The sequence below is a fragment of the Coenobita brevimanus genome, chromosome 39 (assembly GCF_032717465.1).
Source record: "Coenobita brevimanus isolate Jiangsu-jjx chromosome 39, ASM3271746v2, whole genome shotgun sequence".
Lineage (NCBI taxonomy): Eukaryota > Metazoa > Arthropoda > Malacostraca > Decapoda > Coenobitidae > Coenobita > Coenobita brevimanus.
The window spans coordinates 1,070,064-1,087,562 of NC_136992.1; the positions used below are offsets into that span (position 1 = coordinate 1,070,064).

The 17,499-nt window shown below is 40.8% G+C and overlaps 1 protein-coding gene across 6 annotated transcripts in view; it reads left to right on the plus strand.

Annotated features, from left to right (window-relative positions):
• Positions 1-17,499, plus strand: part of bt (projectin protein bent) — a 269,793-nt gene that overhangs the window by 126,040 nt on the left and 126,254 nt on the right. For 5 of the 6 annotated variants that reach the window (XM_080270134.1, XM_080270137.1, XM_080270138.1 and 2 more), the window contains 6 exons: positions 11,182-11,307; positions 12,148-12,292; positions 12,947-13,086; positions 14,135-14,282; positions 14,887-15,031; positions 16,737-16,769. In XM_080270134.1, coding sequence (XP_080126260.1) covers positions 11,182-11,307; positions 12,148-12,292; positions 12,947-13,086; positions 14,135-14,282; positions 14,887-15,031; positions 16,737-16,769 — 737 coding nt within the window. The remainder of the gene's footprint in view (positions 1-11,181; positions 11,308-12,147; positions 12,293-12,946; positions 13,087-14,134; positions 14,283-14,886; positions 15,032-16,736; positions 16,770-17,499) is intronic. The other variant, XM_080270136.1, reaches the window with a different exon arrangement.

Genomic DNA, 17,499 nt, shown 5'->3' on the forward strand with positions numbered 1-17,499 from the left:
CTCCTCAGGCTCTCTCCATCCCTCTCTCGGTCTCCCCATCTCTCCCTTAAGTCTCTCCTCTTTCTCTCCAGCAGATTCCACCCATCTCCGTTTCCCTGATTCTCCGTTCCCTCCAATTCTAATGATTCTCTCAAGACAGAGGCAGAAGAAAGCAGTTTGATCTTCGACGGTTTTATTTTTCAATGTTTTTCCTCTCCAAGCCTCTATTATTTCTTAACCTATTCAGAACGACGACGCCGGTATTTATTTATATATTTACCTATTTATTTACTTTGACTAGCAACAAAGGAGACGGTTTTACTCAGCGCAGGGGAACCATTTTGTAGTAAAGACCAGTAAAGTCTCCCCAAAGCTGAATAAAATCGTCTGGAAGGAAATAGACTGAATCAAACAAGGCCTCGTCGTCCTGAAGGGGTTAAGCTACATACTCATATATTTATTTTCATTTCAGGACACCATTATTTTCAGAAGCAGGCGACGAGGAAGCGCTACAACCTTTTCTCCCTCCTCATCAATGAACTCCACTTGTTTCCCTCATCCTTTTTCCAACAGTCCCCCCCCCTTTTTTCCCCTCAGCTCTTTCACTGCTGTGGAAAAATTTAAAATCCTTCATTCAGACTAACTTCAGACGATTTTCTTGTTCAATTGAGGGAAATCGTGGCAGCCAGAGGGGTTAAAGTTCTGAATCCAGGTGGGGGTCCTTCTTAGTTCACTCTTGTTCTTTCCGGACGATTTTAGTCAGCTAGGGAAAGGCCTCGTTCTGAAGGGGTTCATGGAGGCTTTACCTAACCCCTCCAGGTCGAAAAATCCATCCTGTAAGTTGAATGAAATCGTCTAGATATTGCAAAAAAAAAAAAAAAAAGTGGAGCTAAAAAAAGATGAAAAAATACGTGACGAATTTTGGAGGATAAAAACTACCTTATTATTTTCTATTTTTGATTTATTTTTCTGTTTTTGATTTTGAGAGGATGTAATTATGTTCAAAAATGGCCAAGAATCACTAAGTATATTATAATTTAGGCCTCCAGCAGACGATTTTTTTGCCCCAGACGGTTTTGGAGTCGGAAATCCCAGCTGTGAGAGAGTTGATTCCACCCTAGGCGTCTTATGCCAGCCATCCCCCTCCTTGAACACCTTGAGCCTTACTCTCGTGGGCCAAGGAGACTCCCGGTACCTCCTTAGTTCTTCATTTCTCCGTATGACACATTAATATCCTCTTGTATGACATTTATACACTCTACGTCTACGTATATATATGTATCTATATATATATGTGTGTATATATAAACCATATAAGAGAATATTTGGGTGTAACCTACGAAATAAATCGCTAAGGAAGAGGTGCTAAGGAGTCTCCCAGGCCCACGAGTACCTGCCCCCCCTTACTCCTTGGCTTCCTAGCTAACGATTGCCCAGTTGCAGAGTTGCGTCACTGGCCAGGAGGACCGCTGGTGCTGCATGGTTAGGGTACAGCTGCGGACAAAAATAACGATACACTCTATGGCTGAACAATTATGGAACTCTTAAGGCGCGTCCACACTAAATGCTTGCGTTCCTGGTATAGCTGCTTCTCATTTTTAACCACCTACTGTCATTTACTTGAAAAAATTACATAATGCATCTTTATTCCTCTCTCTCTCTCTCTCTCTCTCTCTCTCTCTCTCTCTCTCTCTCTCTCTCTCTCTCTCTCTCTCTCTCTCTCTGATTATTACTTACTGTCCTGTCGAGATCTTATCATAGCTCTTACGGCAGAAATTCCATCGTCCAGCATAGGATCATTATTTACTGTCCCGTTGAAGTCTCTACTCGTCCTACGCGACAAATGACGTGTCTTATAAAGGTCATGACTGTCTGCCTGTCTGTCCATCTGTCTCCATAGTCAGTTAATATACAATGCAGTAGTAGCAGTAGTAGTTGCAGTAGTAGCAGTGGTAGTAGTAGAAGCAGTTTTTTTTACGAAGCTGTGCGCTGATTGGTCGGTTCCATATTCGACAACAAATGGCTAATATGCTGCGGGCGGGAGCTTCTCTGGGTTACGGTGAAGCAGCTCTACCAGCCGCGCCAGCAAACATTCGGTGTGGACGTGCCCTTAGACAATATTTTGAGACGTGTGATGGTTCCAGAGATCAGTTCACTGGGTTTTGAAATACACTGTTTAAAATAATGAGGTGGATTGTTATTTATGTCCGCAGTTGTCCAAAATTTCCCCCATTTAGATGCAGTATTGGTGATATTTTTTCCTAGTATATATAACTCTTAATTTAAGTTTTTAAAAATAGATCTAAGATTTCCTTTAACTAGAAACTATAGTCATTTCTTAAAACTCAGCAGCTAAACTAAAAAATACTTTAAATATTTCTTTATTATAAGTTAAGAAAAACAAAAATATTCTTTTTAAATGATATGATAAATAACATAGAATTTTTTCCTTTGGTTTTGTTGACTTTGGACTCAGTTTTTTTTCTGTTTGTAGTAGAAAAACCAAAAATTTCTGTTTCTCGTACGTAACTCATTTTTTTCTGTGACTTAACATCTGAGAAGGGAGTAAGTATGAACCCTGGAGCCGCTTGGTGTGAGTCAGAGAGAGAGAGAGAGAGAGAGAGAGAGAGAAGTGAAAGTGAGTGACTGGGTGTGTGAGTGGGTTTTGAAGTGTGTGAATATGGGTGTGAGTAAGAGTGAGGGTGAGTGTGTTTGTGTGTGTAGGTGTGAATGAACACAAGAGTGAGTTTATAAGCGAGAAAGTACACGCAAATCCTCTATATTTCCTTCCACCACCGCCACCACAACTCTTACCACGAATGAGTGTGAGTGTGAGCATAACTGAGTGCGTGCGTGTGAGAATGAGTGACTATGAGAGTGTGTGGGTGTGAGTATAAATGAGAGTGTGTGAGAATAAGTGACTATGAGAGTATGTGGGTGTGACTGTAAGTAAGAGTGTGTGAAAATGAGAGCAGTGACTGTGAGAATGTGTAAGTGTAAACGAGAGTGTGTGCAAGGGTGAGGAGCAGTAAGTGTGTGAGTGTAAAAAAAAGACTGTGTGACCGTGAGAGTGTGTGAGTGTAAATGAGTGTGTGTGACTGCAAGAGTGGATGACTAGGAGTGTGTGAGTGACTCTGAATGTGTAAGTGTAAGGGAAACCGCGTGACCGTAAGAACGCAAGAGCAAATGTGTGAGCGCGCAAGTCATCCGCTAACCCACGCTCTTCCCCTACCACCGCCTCTCACCCCACCACACACACGCGTGCCTCACAGGAGAAATCGCCTATGAACCTAAAGCCCCCGCAGCCTGGGAGCCGTAAAGCATCCCTGGCCGAGATAATCCCTGACTGGCCAACGCTGCAGGCGGTGAAGCGATCTCCTAGGGTAAAGACAAATGGTCGATCCCTTACCAATGTTTATATTTTCATTCATTATTCCTGTGGCTGTAAACACATTCCCCATTTAATTCCAGTGGCATGAGAGGCTACGTAACGCTATTTCTTAAGTGGTTTATTTATTTATTTTTTTAATGCAAGGAGGAGGTAATCAAAGGCAATAATTTTCCCCTTTTAAATAAATAAATAAAAAGGAGCCATATTATACCTTAACGTCGTTTTCTGTGCTATTGATTTCACTGTATATTTTTCGCCGGTTACATGTGAAAGTACTGAAATATAGTGCACAGAATAAATCGCTAAGGGAGAGGTGCTACCTAAAATTTACAAAAAAGAGACTATCAGTGTGTCTTCCTCCTACTGAGCGTTAGTAGAGAAAGTGATGTTGATTCAGGAAATATGTAAGTTAAAAAAGGAGAAATTTAACGAGTAAAATAAAGTAAACCACAAAGGCGATGGCATTATGAAAAAAAATATCAGGGCCTAATATGCATAAGTCGCAGAAAGACAGACATGACGGGAAAAAAAAATCAAGGTGTGAAATGCATTAACGAATTCGCCAAAACAGAAGACATAACGAAAAAAATCCATGTGTAATATGAATAAATAAGTCGCAAAGGAGATGGCATTACGAAGCCTCCCATGCCGCCCTCAATACGGCCATCCTACCCACCTGGCCCAAAATAGTCCACTATCCTTAGCCTATTACGGTGCCCTGACGTCATCTACCATTTTCTCTTTAACTATTTATCTATCTATTCTATTTCTTTCACCTTGGCCTTAATTTTCTTACCTTGGCAGCTTATTTCACGTAGCTCAGCGGAGAAAATGAGACAGTATTACACCTGTACCGCCTTTCCATGGCTCTTCTTCGTGACTAGCATCATAGTGTCAAGCTCTTCTTAAACCTCAGCATTCAAGATGGAGAGATGGCAATTTTTAGGCCAAGTTAGAGTAAGAAGGGTGTAGGCGAAAAATAACTATCTCTCCGTCTTGAATACTGAGACATAGCAAGAGATTAAAGCTATAATACGGTACTAGTCACGAAGAAGTGCTGTGGGAAAGACGTAGAGCCAGAGCATCTTCCACTGAGCTACAGGAAATAAGCTGCAAAAGGACGAAAAATCTAAGCCTAAATTGAGTGAACTGTATTTTTTGACGATTTTCGGACGGTTTTTTGAGTTTGGGGGAGGCTTTCATGGTGGAGGGGTTGAAGGGGGACTCTTTCAACCCCCTTCACTGCTGGAGGCTTGCCCCAGATGAAGGAAATCGTCTAGAGAATGAAAAAAGAAAGAAGAGGAAAAAGTTATCAAAGATATCATTGTAGTGGGAGAGTTAATTCCTTCAGTACGATGTCCATTTTTCATCCTCTCTCTCTCTCTCTCTCTCTCTCTCTCTCTCTCTCTCTCTCTCTCTCTCTCTCTCTCTCAGCGATTTTATTAAGCCCGGGAGAGACATCACTATTTTTTTTTTTTTACTTGCCCTACAATTATCTCTCCATTTGTAATTCTGAGATGTAATATATTAACACAAGAACTCTAGCGCTAGTCACGAAGAAGTGCTACCTGAAATGAGCTGAAAAAGGATGAAAATATTTGCCAAGTTAACGTGAAGGAATTAGTGGGTGCTTTCCTATGCTCAATAAAAATAATTATGATAATGATAATAATAATAATAATAATAAAGGGACGTCAGAGCACTGTAGAGGGTTAATACCTTCTACTACCACCACTACCACAACTACCACCACACCAACCAACCACTATTTTGTATGATCATGACTACTACTTGAAGCTTTTTTTTTTATGCATATATTTTTAACCAATTTTTGCTCATCTTTTTCATATGGTTTGCAATTTTCTAGATGTGGCAAATGGCTTAGTTTATTTTTTTCCCTTTTCGTTTCGTTTTTTTTCCCGAAATATTTGGTCCTCCCCCCCCCTACCCCAAACCCCACACCCCTTTCAGCCATAGAAAACGGAGGGAGAGTCAGAGAAAAGGGGAAAGTTCAATAATTCCATCTTTTTTTTAATAATTCTACTCTCCATCGATCTTTTTAAATCAGTCTTCCATTTTTCCCTAATTAAACAATGTGCTGAAAGTTAAATAGATGTGTATATGTGGACATTCTCTCTTGTCTTCGTTCAGCTTATACGAGAAGCCAAGGAGAATCGAAGCCTTCAAAATATATCGCTCGTGTTTCTGATCATATCGTTATAGTGTCAGATTCTGTCGTTATTACTCTTTACTGATTATCATAAGTAAATATTTTCTCTGTTATCTTGACTGGGTGGGATTTTCAAAGGTATTTACATTGGGCTCCCTGTCATAGTTCAGGTTGTTTATTATTATTATTATTATTATTATTATTATTATTAACAATTCCTATGACGAGAGGAAAATTGTTATAGGTATTTTCTGGTTAGGCTGGAAGTACAAGGAAAGAAAAGAGAAATTTTCCAGTTCTTCCTGTCAATCAGTCAATCAACCAGTCAGTCAGCCAATCATTTAGTCAGTCAATCAACAAATCAATCAATCAATCAATCATTCAACCAATCAATCAATCAATCAATCAGTCATTCAATTAACCAATCAACCAACCAATCACCTAATCAATCAATCATCCAATCAATCAGTCAACCAATCAATCAGTCAGTCAGTCAGTCAACCAATCAGTCAATCAATCAATCAATCAGTCAATCAGTCAATCAGTCAATCAATCAATCAGTCAATCAGTCAACCAATCAATCAATCAATCAATCAGTCAACCAATCAATCAATCAATCAATCAGTCAACCAATCAATCAATCAATCAATCAATCAATCAGTCAACCAATCAATCAATCAATCAGTCAACCAATCAATCAATCAATCAATCAACCAATCAATCAATCAATCAGTCAACCAATCAATCAATCAATCAGTCACTCAATCAGGCGGCAGGGACTCGATCGTAGGTACCTTCGAACAACTCACCCCTCAGAATGCCTTTGGTTCTTTTTTTTTCTAATTCCATAAGTACGATGTCTGTCCGTATTCTCGTCAGTTAAGGAAGCTCCCTAACACATTTTCTAGGCGATTTATTTTGTTCATCACACCTTACTCTTCTCCACGTCTCTTAAACTATTCTAGTATCGCCCAAAAAGATATTATTTAGCCATATCCAAAGATAAATCGCTAAGGAAGAGGTGTTAGGGAGTTTAACCAGTGAGAATATGGACCTTAAATTGAATAAAATCGTAAAATAATGAAGATAAAGTAAAATCAGAATTTACTAAGACTCTCTGGGTTAGGGACATGTGCTGGAGGTCGTAGTAAAGTGGAAAAGACATTACTATTTTTTCTGAGCTGTAATGTCCAAAGAAAAAGAAAAAGAAAAAATGCTGCTTCACCCGATTTGGCTTCTCCCCCGCCATCTTTGCCCTGCTGTGTAATTCCGACCCCCCTGCTGTGCAACTCCTACCCCCCCTGCTGTGTAATTCCTACCCCCTGTTGTGCAACTCCGACCCCCTGCTGTGAGGAGAAAGAGTGGCTCACCTTCAGAAATTTTACACCTGTCACTGTATACACAAACTGATGAAAAAAAAACATTGCATATAAACAGTGCAGATTAGAATTTTTTTTGTCCAGACCACAAATGCTGAGTTCAGACCACAAATGCTAACTTCAGACCACAAATGCTGACTTCAGACCACAAATGCTAACTTCAGACCACTAATACTGACCTCAGACCACAATTCACCCTCACTGAACACTGTAAATGCTGAATATCTGCCTCAGTTACTCACGTGAGGTCGACAGGCACGAATCCAACACTTGCTCTTCGTCACCCCTCCTCCCTCAGCACACAAGGACCCCAACCCAACCCTTGCTTAGCCCCCTCCCCTCCCCCAGCACACTAAGACCCCAACCCAGCCTTTGCTTAGCCCCCTCCCCTCCCCCCAGCACACTAAGACCCCCCTGTTTCTCTCAAGGAAGCAGGAAGTGGCATGAATCCAACCCTTCCTCTTCGCTGCCTCCCCTCCTCCAGCACGCTAACACCTCAACCTTTGCTCTTCGCTCCCCCCTCCCCAGCACACTAAGACCCCCAAGCCTCGCCCCCCTCAGCACACTAAGACCCCCCTGTTTCTCTCATGGAAGCAGGAGAGTGACGAGCTACGCAGGCAGTCACTCGCTGATCTTATCCCCGATTGGCCCAAACTCCAACATTGGAACGAGGTTTGGCAACATTGGACCGAGGTTTGGCACGCTTGAAAAAAAAAAAAAAAAGTACATTGACTCTAGTATGAGAATTCGAGAAGCACCGACTGGCTATTTGAATTTTGATATGTATTTTCATCACTCTTTTTAGTTATCAAAAAATGTATATACCTTTTTTTGAGACATGTCCATTGAGGTAGAGTGTATTTGTAAAGGAGTGAATTTTCTTTTTTGGGTTCTCAAGATTTCCAGATGGACTTACGACCAAAGTGACGCTTGTAACTTAAGATTAATTTTACGTAGGAGGAACGAGAGACGTGGGAAGGCTTTACGGTCTTCCTTCCTCGTCCGTCCTGCCCTAATCTTAACTTATGAGAGGATTTGGTTGTAAGTGTGTCTGGGAATCGGCACGTGATAAAAATGCCACCATTAAACAAGACTAGAGTAAGATGATAAATATTTTAATTCCTTCAGGGCTGTGAGGATTTATTTTTTATTCTGCTCATGGTCGCTTCAGACGATTTTATTCAGCTTGGGAGGGATTTCTAGTAGTAAGGGGGTCAGAAGCCATCTCCATCGACCCCTTTACTAGAAGTCTGTCTTTAAGCTGGATAAGGTACTGGAGAGGGACGCCTTCACGTGGCGGCGCTGAGATAACCAGGCCTCTCCACTGCCAAGTTATACGAACGTCCCTCAACTTATTCCTGTGGTGCTGAAAGGGAGAGAGACGCCTTCACGTGGTGGCACTGAGATAACCACGCCTCTCCACTGCCCGTTATACGAACTTCCCTCAACTTATTCCTAAGTTGCTGGAAAGGAAAGGGACGCCTTCACGTGGTAGCGCTGTTAGAACTAGCCACCTCCACTGCCCGGTCATACAAACGTCCCTCAGCTGCCTCCCAATCCCTTACAAGGAGAAAGGCAGAACATATGTAAAGGGAGTTTCAACCAGCAGTCCACTGGGTTCACAGCCACATAAATCTTGGACCACCACCACCACCACAACACCACCAACAACAACAACAACAATAAAATCGTCTAGAGGCAGCAAGAATAAAAAAGTTCTCGTCCTGAAGGGGATAATAACAAACATGAACGCCAGTAGTGTAAACCAAACCGTAAAAAAAATAATAATAATAATAATAATAAACTTCAGATTAAATAAAACCTATTGCCAAATTTTTAAAAGTACCAATTGATTTCTAAATAAATAAAAAAAAGGAAGTTAAGCCAATTAAGAAGCCAATTAAACTCCCCCATTAAGCCCCCATTTTGTTATTATAATCATGTGTACCTTTACTATTTATTATGCATGTATTATTTATTTTTATCAAGTAAGAAGTACCGCGCCATCTCCTCTTCATGAATTTTCACCCTTTTCCATTCTCACTCTTTATCAGTTCTTCAATACCACAATTAATATTTATCTAAGTATGTATTTTTAGGCACTTATGATTTATTAAAGTGCCACATTCATGATTTAAGTATTTTAGATATTTATCGGTTATTAAGTATCACATTTATTACATTATCAAGCATTATCCATACACTTTTCCAAATGATAATCGATTAACCCTTGTTATTAGGCACATATCTTTTTATCTATCTATCTGTTTATTTGGCTATCTATCCATCAATTTATCTATTTGAAGAACATTTTATTTCATTAGTTTTTAAAAATGTCTTGGAATTTCTGAGAGAAGGGTGGAAATTCGCACTTGAAGATACTCATTTCCATTTTGCAGTTTCTCCATTCTCTAGATGTGGCAGGATGCAGGCATGAAGTAGCGTAAGGCATGAGTGCATGGGCCTCTATCCAAGCATTTAATATTTACGTGTATAAATCTCGTCACGCCCTCGTCCTTTATGAGGGTGGCCAAGTTGAGTCGCGGTAAGGTCACAGGTGGAAAAATGAAAAAGAAAAAATGAAAAGGGAAGGAAAATTATAGCTTTCCATTACTATAATGTTAAAAGTTATCAAAAGGAATGAAGAATTTGCCTCCCAGTCCTTCATTACAGCGTTACGGCAACCAAAATTTCTTCGTTTGCATCATTAATTATTAAACCAACACTGCATCGTTACTACAGACCTAAAGACAAATGTAAACAGCGCCAAATCTGAGTAATGGGACGTGGAAGTTGCCAATTTTGTCGTGGCTGCTAAAGTAATACCAAGATTTGCATATTTGTATCTTTTTCCCCTGTGACTTTGCCTTGTGATCGTATTCCATGATGTTTCCCTCCCACCACTGAGCGACGCTGGTGCTGCGCCGCCTCGCCATCCCGCGCAGAACTATTCATACGCACGTCCGCATGTCCATTCTCTAGATGTGGCCGCAATAATCCACCACAGTCCTAGTCGTTGTTGGCGCCAGTCGGGATCAGTCGCTCTCTACACACACACAAAACATTATCTAATTATCTATCTATTTCTTTTTAATGTAATTTGGATCCACGAAACGAAATCTCTCCATTAAATTTTTGCCTTGCGTTGATCTCAATTGCATACTGTTTTCAAAAAGAGTGTAGAGGGCGAACTGATCTTGGCTAGACCTTGATGTTGTACGGGCAGGAAAGTTATTTTATGTCGCCCTGTTGTTTACATTGTCTCATACTCTAGGAACACAATATTTTAAGTTAGTATATTCTTTTCCTGTTGTGATGTTACCTGGAGCTTAATTGATTTTCACTTTTCTCAATTTAATGTGGCTTCTCAGGATCACCAGTTTCCATTTCCGTTGGGTAAGCATCTATGTTGTCAACTTGATGTCATATTCTAAGATTTTTGTACATGCTAACATTAATAATTAAAGATGTTTATTCTAATGGAGAGCATAAGCATAAGTCCTTATCTAAATTTATCAAGGTAAAGAAATTAAAGTGTTAAATCATTCTTGAGTTCTAGCATCATTCTTGAGTTTCCTGTTGTGTTCACTTAGGCTGACTCTCTGGCTTCTCTCTCATCCTCAGTGTTCCTCCTTATCCAAATTATAAACATAAATTTGAGACACATTTTAGAGCTAATAATACACGTGATATTGTCAGAATGAAGAATATTAAAGCCAGAATATTGATAATAAAATTTCTCCTTTCGAAAAATAACAATCTAGTGTTCTGGACCGAGAATCCTTAATGTATTTTTTTATTATTAATGTAGATTTTTCTGTATACCACATTCTTTCCCTATTATCAGTATGTCTTGGATGATTAAGGTTTTATTCTTAATTTTTAAATTCTCATTTTAAAATTCCTAGTGCACGTTTTCATTTCACTGTCATCAATGCAACCTCGAAAATATATTCCCAGTTCTCATTATTATTTTTTTTTTCAACTAGAAAATCTTAATCTGGTGTTTAATCTCACTACTTGATTTTGTCTCTATTACCTTTTTATTTTTTTCTTGGAGGGAACAATCTTGCGGAATTTTAGCCTTTGGTTCCTTCTTCTTTGCATAAAAAAATCAATATTTTCTTTAAAAAAAAAAAAAAATCAGTAAAAAGAGAGAGAAGCCAAGGTCGCCTCCCCCCTCCACACCTGTCCACTGCCCTCATTAACCTGTCCCTCTTGCCCCCCCTCCCCCCCACACCCCACCACCTTCTGGCGTGCAGAAACAAGAGTCCTGGATCAAGCCCCTGGTGGATCTGACGGTGAAGGAGGGCAAAGAGAAGTCAGCCAAGTTCGAGGGCGAGTTCTCCAAGAAGGACTCCAAACCCAAGTGGTTCTGCAGGAAGGATGTGAGTAGTGTTGATTTGTCTCTCTCTCTTTCTGTTTCTTCCTATCTGTTTTATTGTTTGCTCTCTCTCTCTCTCTCTCTCTCTCTCTCTCTCTCTCTCTCTCTCTCTCTCATATTCGTCTGCCTTAGTGTCTTAAAAATTGTATGGTAGTTAACTTTTTTCCCCTCTTTTGTGTATCCTCGTTCGTCTTAAGCTTCAAAATGAAAACTTTTGTAAAAATAAATTATATTGCTTTTTTCTGACACAACATTCTCTCATGCTTTTTTCTGACGCAGTTTAATATCTCTCATGCTGTTTTCTGACACAGCATTCCCTCTCTATTGCTCTTTTCTGACACAGCGTACACTCTCTCTCATGCCCTTTTCTGACACACCATTCCCTCTCTATTGCTCTTTTCTGACATATCATTCCCTCTCTATTCCTCTTTTCTGATACACCATACTCTCTCTCATGCTCTTTTCTGACACAATTTACTCACTCTATTGCTCTTTTCTGACATATCATTCCTTCTCTATTGCTCTTTTCTGATAGACCATACTCTCTCTCATGGTTTTTTCTGACACAATTTACTCTCTGTTGCTCTTTTCAGACATACCATTCCCTCTTTATTGCTCTTTTCTGATAGACCATACTCTCTTTCATACTCTTTTCTGACACAATTTACTCACTCTATTGCTCTTTTCTGACTCATCATTCCTTCTCTATTGCTCTTTTCTGATAGACTATACTCTCTCTCTCATGCTCTTTTCTGACACAATTTACTTACTCTGTTGCGCTTTTCAGACATACCATTCCCTCTTTATTGCTCTTTTCTGACTTCTTTGTTCCCCTCCCCCCCAGGAACTCTTCCCGGGCTCCAAGTACAAGTTCAAGAGTGAGGGCTGCGTGCACAGCCTCATCATCAACAAACCCACGATGGACGACATGGGCAGATATACCGTCGAGTGTATGGGCATCTCCTGTTCCGCCGTCCTCACCGTTCAGGGTTCGTGTCATTGGGTGTTTCCCGCGTTATTGGGTATTTTCCGCGTTATTGGCTATTTTCCGCGTTATTGGGTATTTTCCGCGTTATTGGGTATTTTCCGCGTTATTGGGTGTTTTCCGCGTTATTGGGTATTTTCCGCGTTATTGGGTGTTTTCCGCGTTATTGGGTATTTTCCGCGTTATTGGGTGTTTTGCGCATTAATGGGTGTTTTGCGTATTGTTGGTGATTTTGCGATCCATCTATCTATCTGTCTGTTCATCCGTTATGTAATTATTCATCTTTCCACCTATCTATCTATCAGTCTACTTGTCTACCTATCTATCCATCCACCCATCCATCCATCAATCAATCAATCTGTCTATCTATCTATCTATCCATTCATCCATCCATCCATCCATCCAACCATCCACCAGTCTATCTATCTATCTATCTATCTATCTATCCATCCATCATCCATCCATCTATCTATCTATCTATCTATCTATCTATCTATCTATCTATCCATCCATCCATCCATCTAACTATCTACTTTATCAATCTATTTATCTATCCATCCATCCATCCATCTATCTATCTATCTATCCATTCATCCATCCATCCTTCCATCTATCCATCCACCAGTCTATCTATCTATCTATCTATCTATCCCTTCAGAGCCCGACCCAGACTACAAATTCGTGAAACAGCTGCCCAAGAAGACCTCCTCCTACACCACCAAGGACTGCACCCTCGAGGCCCAGGTCAACTCCCACAAGGCCGTCGTCCACTGGTTCAAGGGCGAGACCAAGCTGGAGGTGAGTCCTACTAAGGATTTTGAACTCCCTTTGACTTCGGTTTGAATTCCTTTGAACTCCGTTTGACTTCAGTTTGAACTCCATTTGACTTTCGATTTGAATTCCTTTGAACTCCCTTTGACATCGGTTTGGACTCCCTTTGAACTCTCGTTGACTTCGGTTTGAATTCCTTTGAACTCCCTTTGACTTCAGTTTGAACTCCATTTGACTTTCGATTTGAATTCCTTTGAACTCCCTTTGACATCTGTTTGAACTCCATTTGAACTCTCGTTGACTTCGGTTTGAATTCCTTTGAACTCCCTTTGACATCGGTTTGACTTATTTTGAACTCCATTTTAACCCGCTTTGACTTCGGTTTTACATCCGTTTAGCTTCTTTTGATTTTGAATTCTTTTTGAACTCCCTTTGACCGGTTTCACTTCCTTTGAACTCCTTTAGAACTCCCTTTGATTTTGAACTCATTTTGTACTCCCCTTGGCTTAAGTTTGACTTCCTTTGAACTCTTTCTGAACTCCCTTTGACTTCTATTTGACTTCCTCTGAATTCCCTTTGAATTCCTCTTGCACTCCCAGTGATTGTGAACCCCTTTTGAACTCTTCGTGTCCTTCCTTGAACTGAATTTGACATCCATCCTAGTTTCTGACCTACAGCAGATCATAGTCTGAACCCCATTTATTTTTTATTTTTTTAATATAAACCCAGGTCTAGATGTACATTAGTCAGTGCTTTACCTGAGGTCCAAGAGGAAGTAGTAGACGGCGCACACACCTTCCATGTTGCCTTACGTTTTCATTTACTCGTCCTCCATCTTCACTTTTATCCCTATTTCCCTTTTCCCTGTTTGTCTTTTCCTTTCTCCATCTCTCCATTCCTTCCTGTGTTCCATCCTTCTCTGTCTCTTTTTTCCCTCCATCGCTCCCTCCATCCCTATCACCCCCTATCTCCATCTCTTTCCCCGTCCATCTCCTTCCCTCTCAATCTCTCTCACTCGCTATCTCCATCTCTCTCTCCCTCCATCTCTCTCACCCCCATCTCTCTACTCCTTCAGGACGACGACAAGTATGAGACGTACAAGGACATGACCGGAACTGTTCGTCTGACCATCAAGAACGCCACGAAGAAGGACAAGGGCAAGTACATAGCCAGGATCTTCCGCTGTGAGAAGGAGGTGACTGAGTGTATCGTCTCAATCGTTGGTAAGTTCCCGCCCTTCATAGTAAGCCCGTAAATATAGAAGCTTTCCATCTACATATCCCTGTTGGTACATATATGAGCGCTCCATCTACATATCCCTGATGGTACATATAGAAGCTCTTCATCTACATATCCCTGTTGGTATATATATGAGCTCTCCATCTACATATCCCTGATGGTACCTCCTTTGAGTCCATACAAAACTCGAACACGACTATTGCCTTTACAAGTACATAATCCATTTCCTTTACACAAATACGTGCTTTACTTCTTCATTCCTTGATTTCTTTACCAAAATACAGTACCTTCGACTCTTCTTTTGCTCTTGTGGTTTCTCCTTCTTTGATTCTAGATTCTGACACATCTCATTTCGTAGGGCGTGGCCACACTTTCCTGGGGCATGTGATCGGCAAGAGGAAACGAGGGACAGGGTTCCATCCAAGGTTCATATTCTGTTAAGGGAGTAGTGTTAACCCTGTGCATCGTTTCATCCCGTCAGTCACATGTTTTAAGGGATGTGGCCGCCCCTAGAGGGTTGGGAAAACTATGATAAGGATGATAGTGAAAGATAGCATACCAGATAGTCCTCCGCACTTCTCCGCACAGACCAACCCTTCAAGTTCACCAAGCAGCTCAAGTCCAGGACCGTGACTGAGAACCACAAAGTCGTGCTCGAGTGTGAAGTGGACGAACCCGAGGCCGAGGTTGAGTGGTTCTACGGCGACAAGAAACTCACGCCGGACGCCAAAGGGTAGGGAACCGCAAGTCGGGCATCCCACACTGTTTCTCCCTCAGACTTTTTGATATTGGCTACATTTTGTCCTTGTGGTTTTTACATGGATCTGACTTTGTTTTATATGGATCTCACCTGGTTCAGCTTTAGTGGAGTTCCTTAAAAATTTCTCTATGCTTCTTCCCCATCCCTTCACTGCTTGGACCTAAGGCATTGTTTATAGACACGGAATATTTACGAGAGAGGGCGCTTCGGCAATACGCTGGTAAAATTCTGGTTGGAGGAAACATGTACTAACACCGCGGTTCAAATTCAAGTAGAGACTGGGGATTTTTCCGTCTCTCCGTCTGTGAAATGATCCTAGAGACGCAGGGTGTTCTTCCACAACTTAAATTTTCTGGACTACATTAACCTACCCTCGGGCCCTGCAACGCCTAGTGCCCTCTGGAAGATAAAGGGGGTAATGAGGATTGACTATTACCATCCCTGTTTTAAGAGAGAGGGAATTATCAGTCACTTCGCTTCAGTGCCCTCCCCGCATTTTTTTGTCGTTGCTACCATCTAACGATTTAATTGAGCTAAGGAGATAATATTAACTGGAGTGGTCAATATATCCTTTTTAAGCCCCGTAACCACGTGAAGCCTTCTCTTAGCTGAATGAAATCGTCTGGAGGTAGCAAGAATAAGATATAAAATGCGTTATCTCAATGAACCTTTAATGCAATTTGCTTTAGTTTAGTTGTGTGCATTTGGTGCGAGCTGGTCTGAGTGTTTTCCTTTTTGATCACATAAGACCACTATGATCCTAGGCTAGTCACTTAACTATGAATGTTAGATCACGACAGCCTAGCCTCGGCACCCTATGGCTCAGTGGAGGTGATGTGAGCCTGGTTGATATCTATAATTTATTTTGGGAACATTGTCACTCATAGGGTCATTAGTGAGGAGAGATAGAGTGGTCCATTTGTAGATGCCACCTCTCAAAGAATATGGTGCCAGGCAATTGATGAATAGATGGATGGAAAGACAAAGAAAAAGGGAGATGGACAGGTAGCTGGATAGACAGATAGACAGAGAACTTCATATGGACAATGCGTTACATCCATGAAGGGTAAAGAAATTTTTGGAACTTCCCATTATATGTCACTGTGTTGTCTGAAAGTTAATATTAATGGGCATCCGTTTTATATCATTTTCTTAATTGATCATTCTAGTGTGTGCATAAGATTTTGAAATTGATATTTTCGTTTATTGACGTGTTGTCATATGCTTATTATTTGCATTATGATAATTGTACTGTTTATCACTCCTCTTCCTGTGCTATCATTTTCTTTCTTGTGTTCGTCTGTCTTGATAATGAAATGTTACTTCTTCTTTCCACTGTCGTCTGTCTCTTTCTTTTCTTTCTTGTGTAAAGATAAACTTCTCTCGAAAACCATTCGTGCTTGACCAACTGAATCATAGCCATAATATGCCCTGATAAAATAGGTGAGAAGGAAATCACAGGAAAGATTAAGTTCTGCATTTCTTGAGTATTCCTTCCACTCATTTTATCCTTTTGCTACGATACATCAGTCACACTCTAGTAAGTCTGACTTGGCTTTGTTTGGCAAGCATTTTCAACACCGGGCTACATTTTGTCAAGCACGAACTAAAATCAGAAGGAAGATAAAGTGTCTAGCTTTATCACACTTTATGTTGATACGGTGTTGCCCTCTCACAGATCCCAAGGTTCATCGTCACTTCGCGCTGACAGGTAATTCCGCCAACAAAGGTCAAAGGTGGACTGGGTATTTTATTTTTTCTTTTTTTTTTTTGCCTTGTTATCGACTTCTTTAATAAACTTTCCGTTTACTATCAACTCCATTAAATTCTTCTTAAACTCCGAAAGCTGTTTCGAAACTGTGGTGAAGCTTCGAAGTGGGGTCAACTGTACCCTCACAACTACTTCAGAGTTTGGGATATATTTTGCGCTGGAGTTAGGCTTATGTTGGTTATGAGACTGCTTATAGGAGTAAGTCTAACCCCAGCGTGCACATTTAACTCCAGACTGTGGAACCAGGAAGGGCTGAGTGAACCACTGTGTTGCTTCACAATATTTCGTGACAGTCAAGGAGGTTTACGACAAATATCCTTTTCTCCCACGACAAGACTTACTTGACGTCGTCCACTGGGACCAGACTTGTTGACATGACTTGGGCCCCACTACTAAGAATCAGATAAGGAAGACACCACATAATGTCATTCATAACAGCTGAAAATGAACTTTAAAATGCGGCGCGAATACCATAAACCAACATTTAAACCGGTACCGGAATTAAACCTGATAATATAATTTGGGAGACAAAACCTGTGCTCCTCTAAACCAAGACGTCTACTTCCCCCCCTTCCTACCTGCTCTCGGGTTTGCTAGTGCTGTCGTGGCCGAATATATGTTGGCGATCCTGTCTGTGTGTGACAGTGACACCCACGTCACTTTGTCTGGT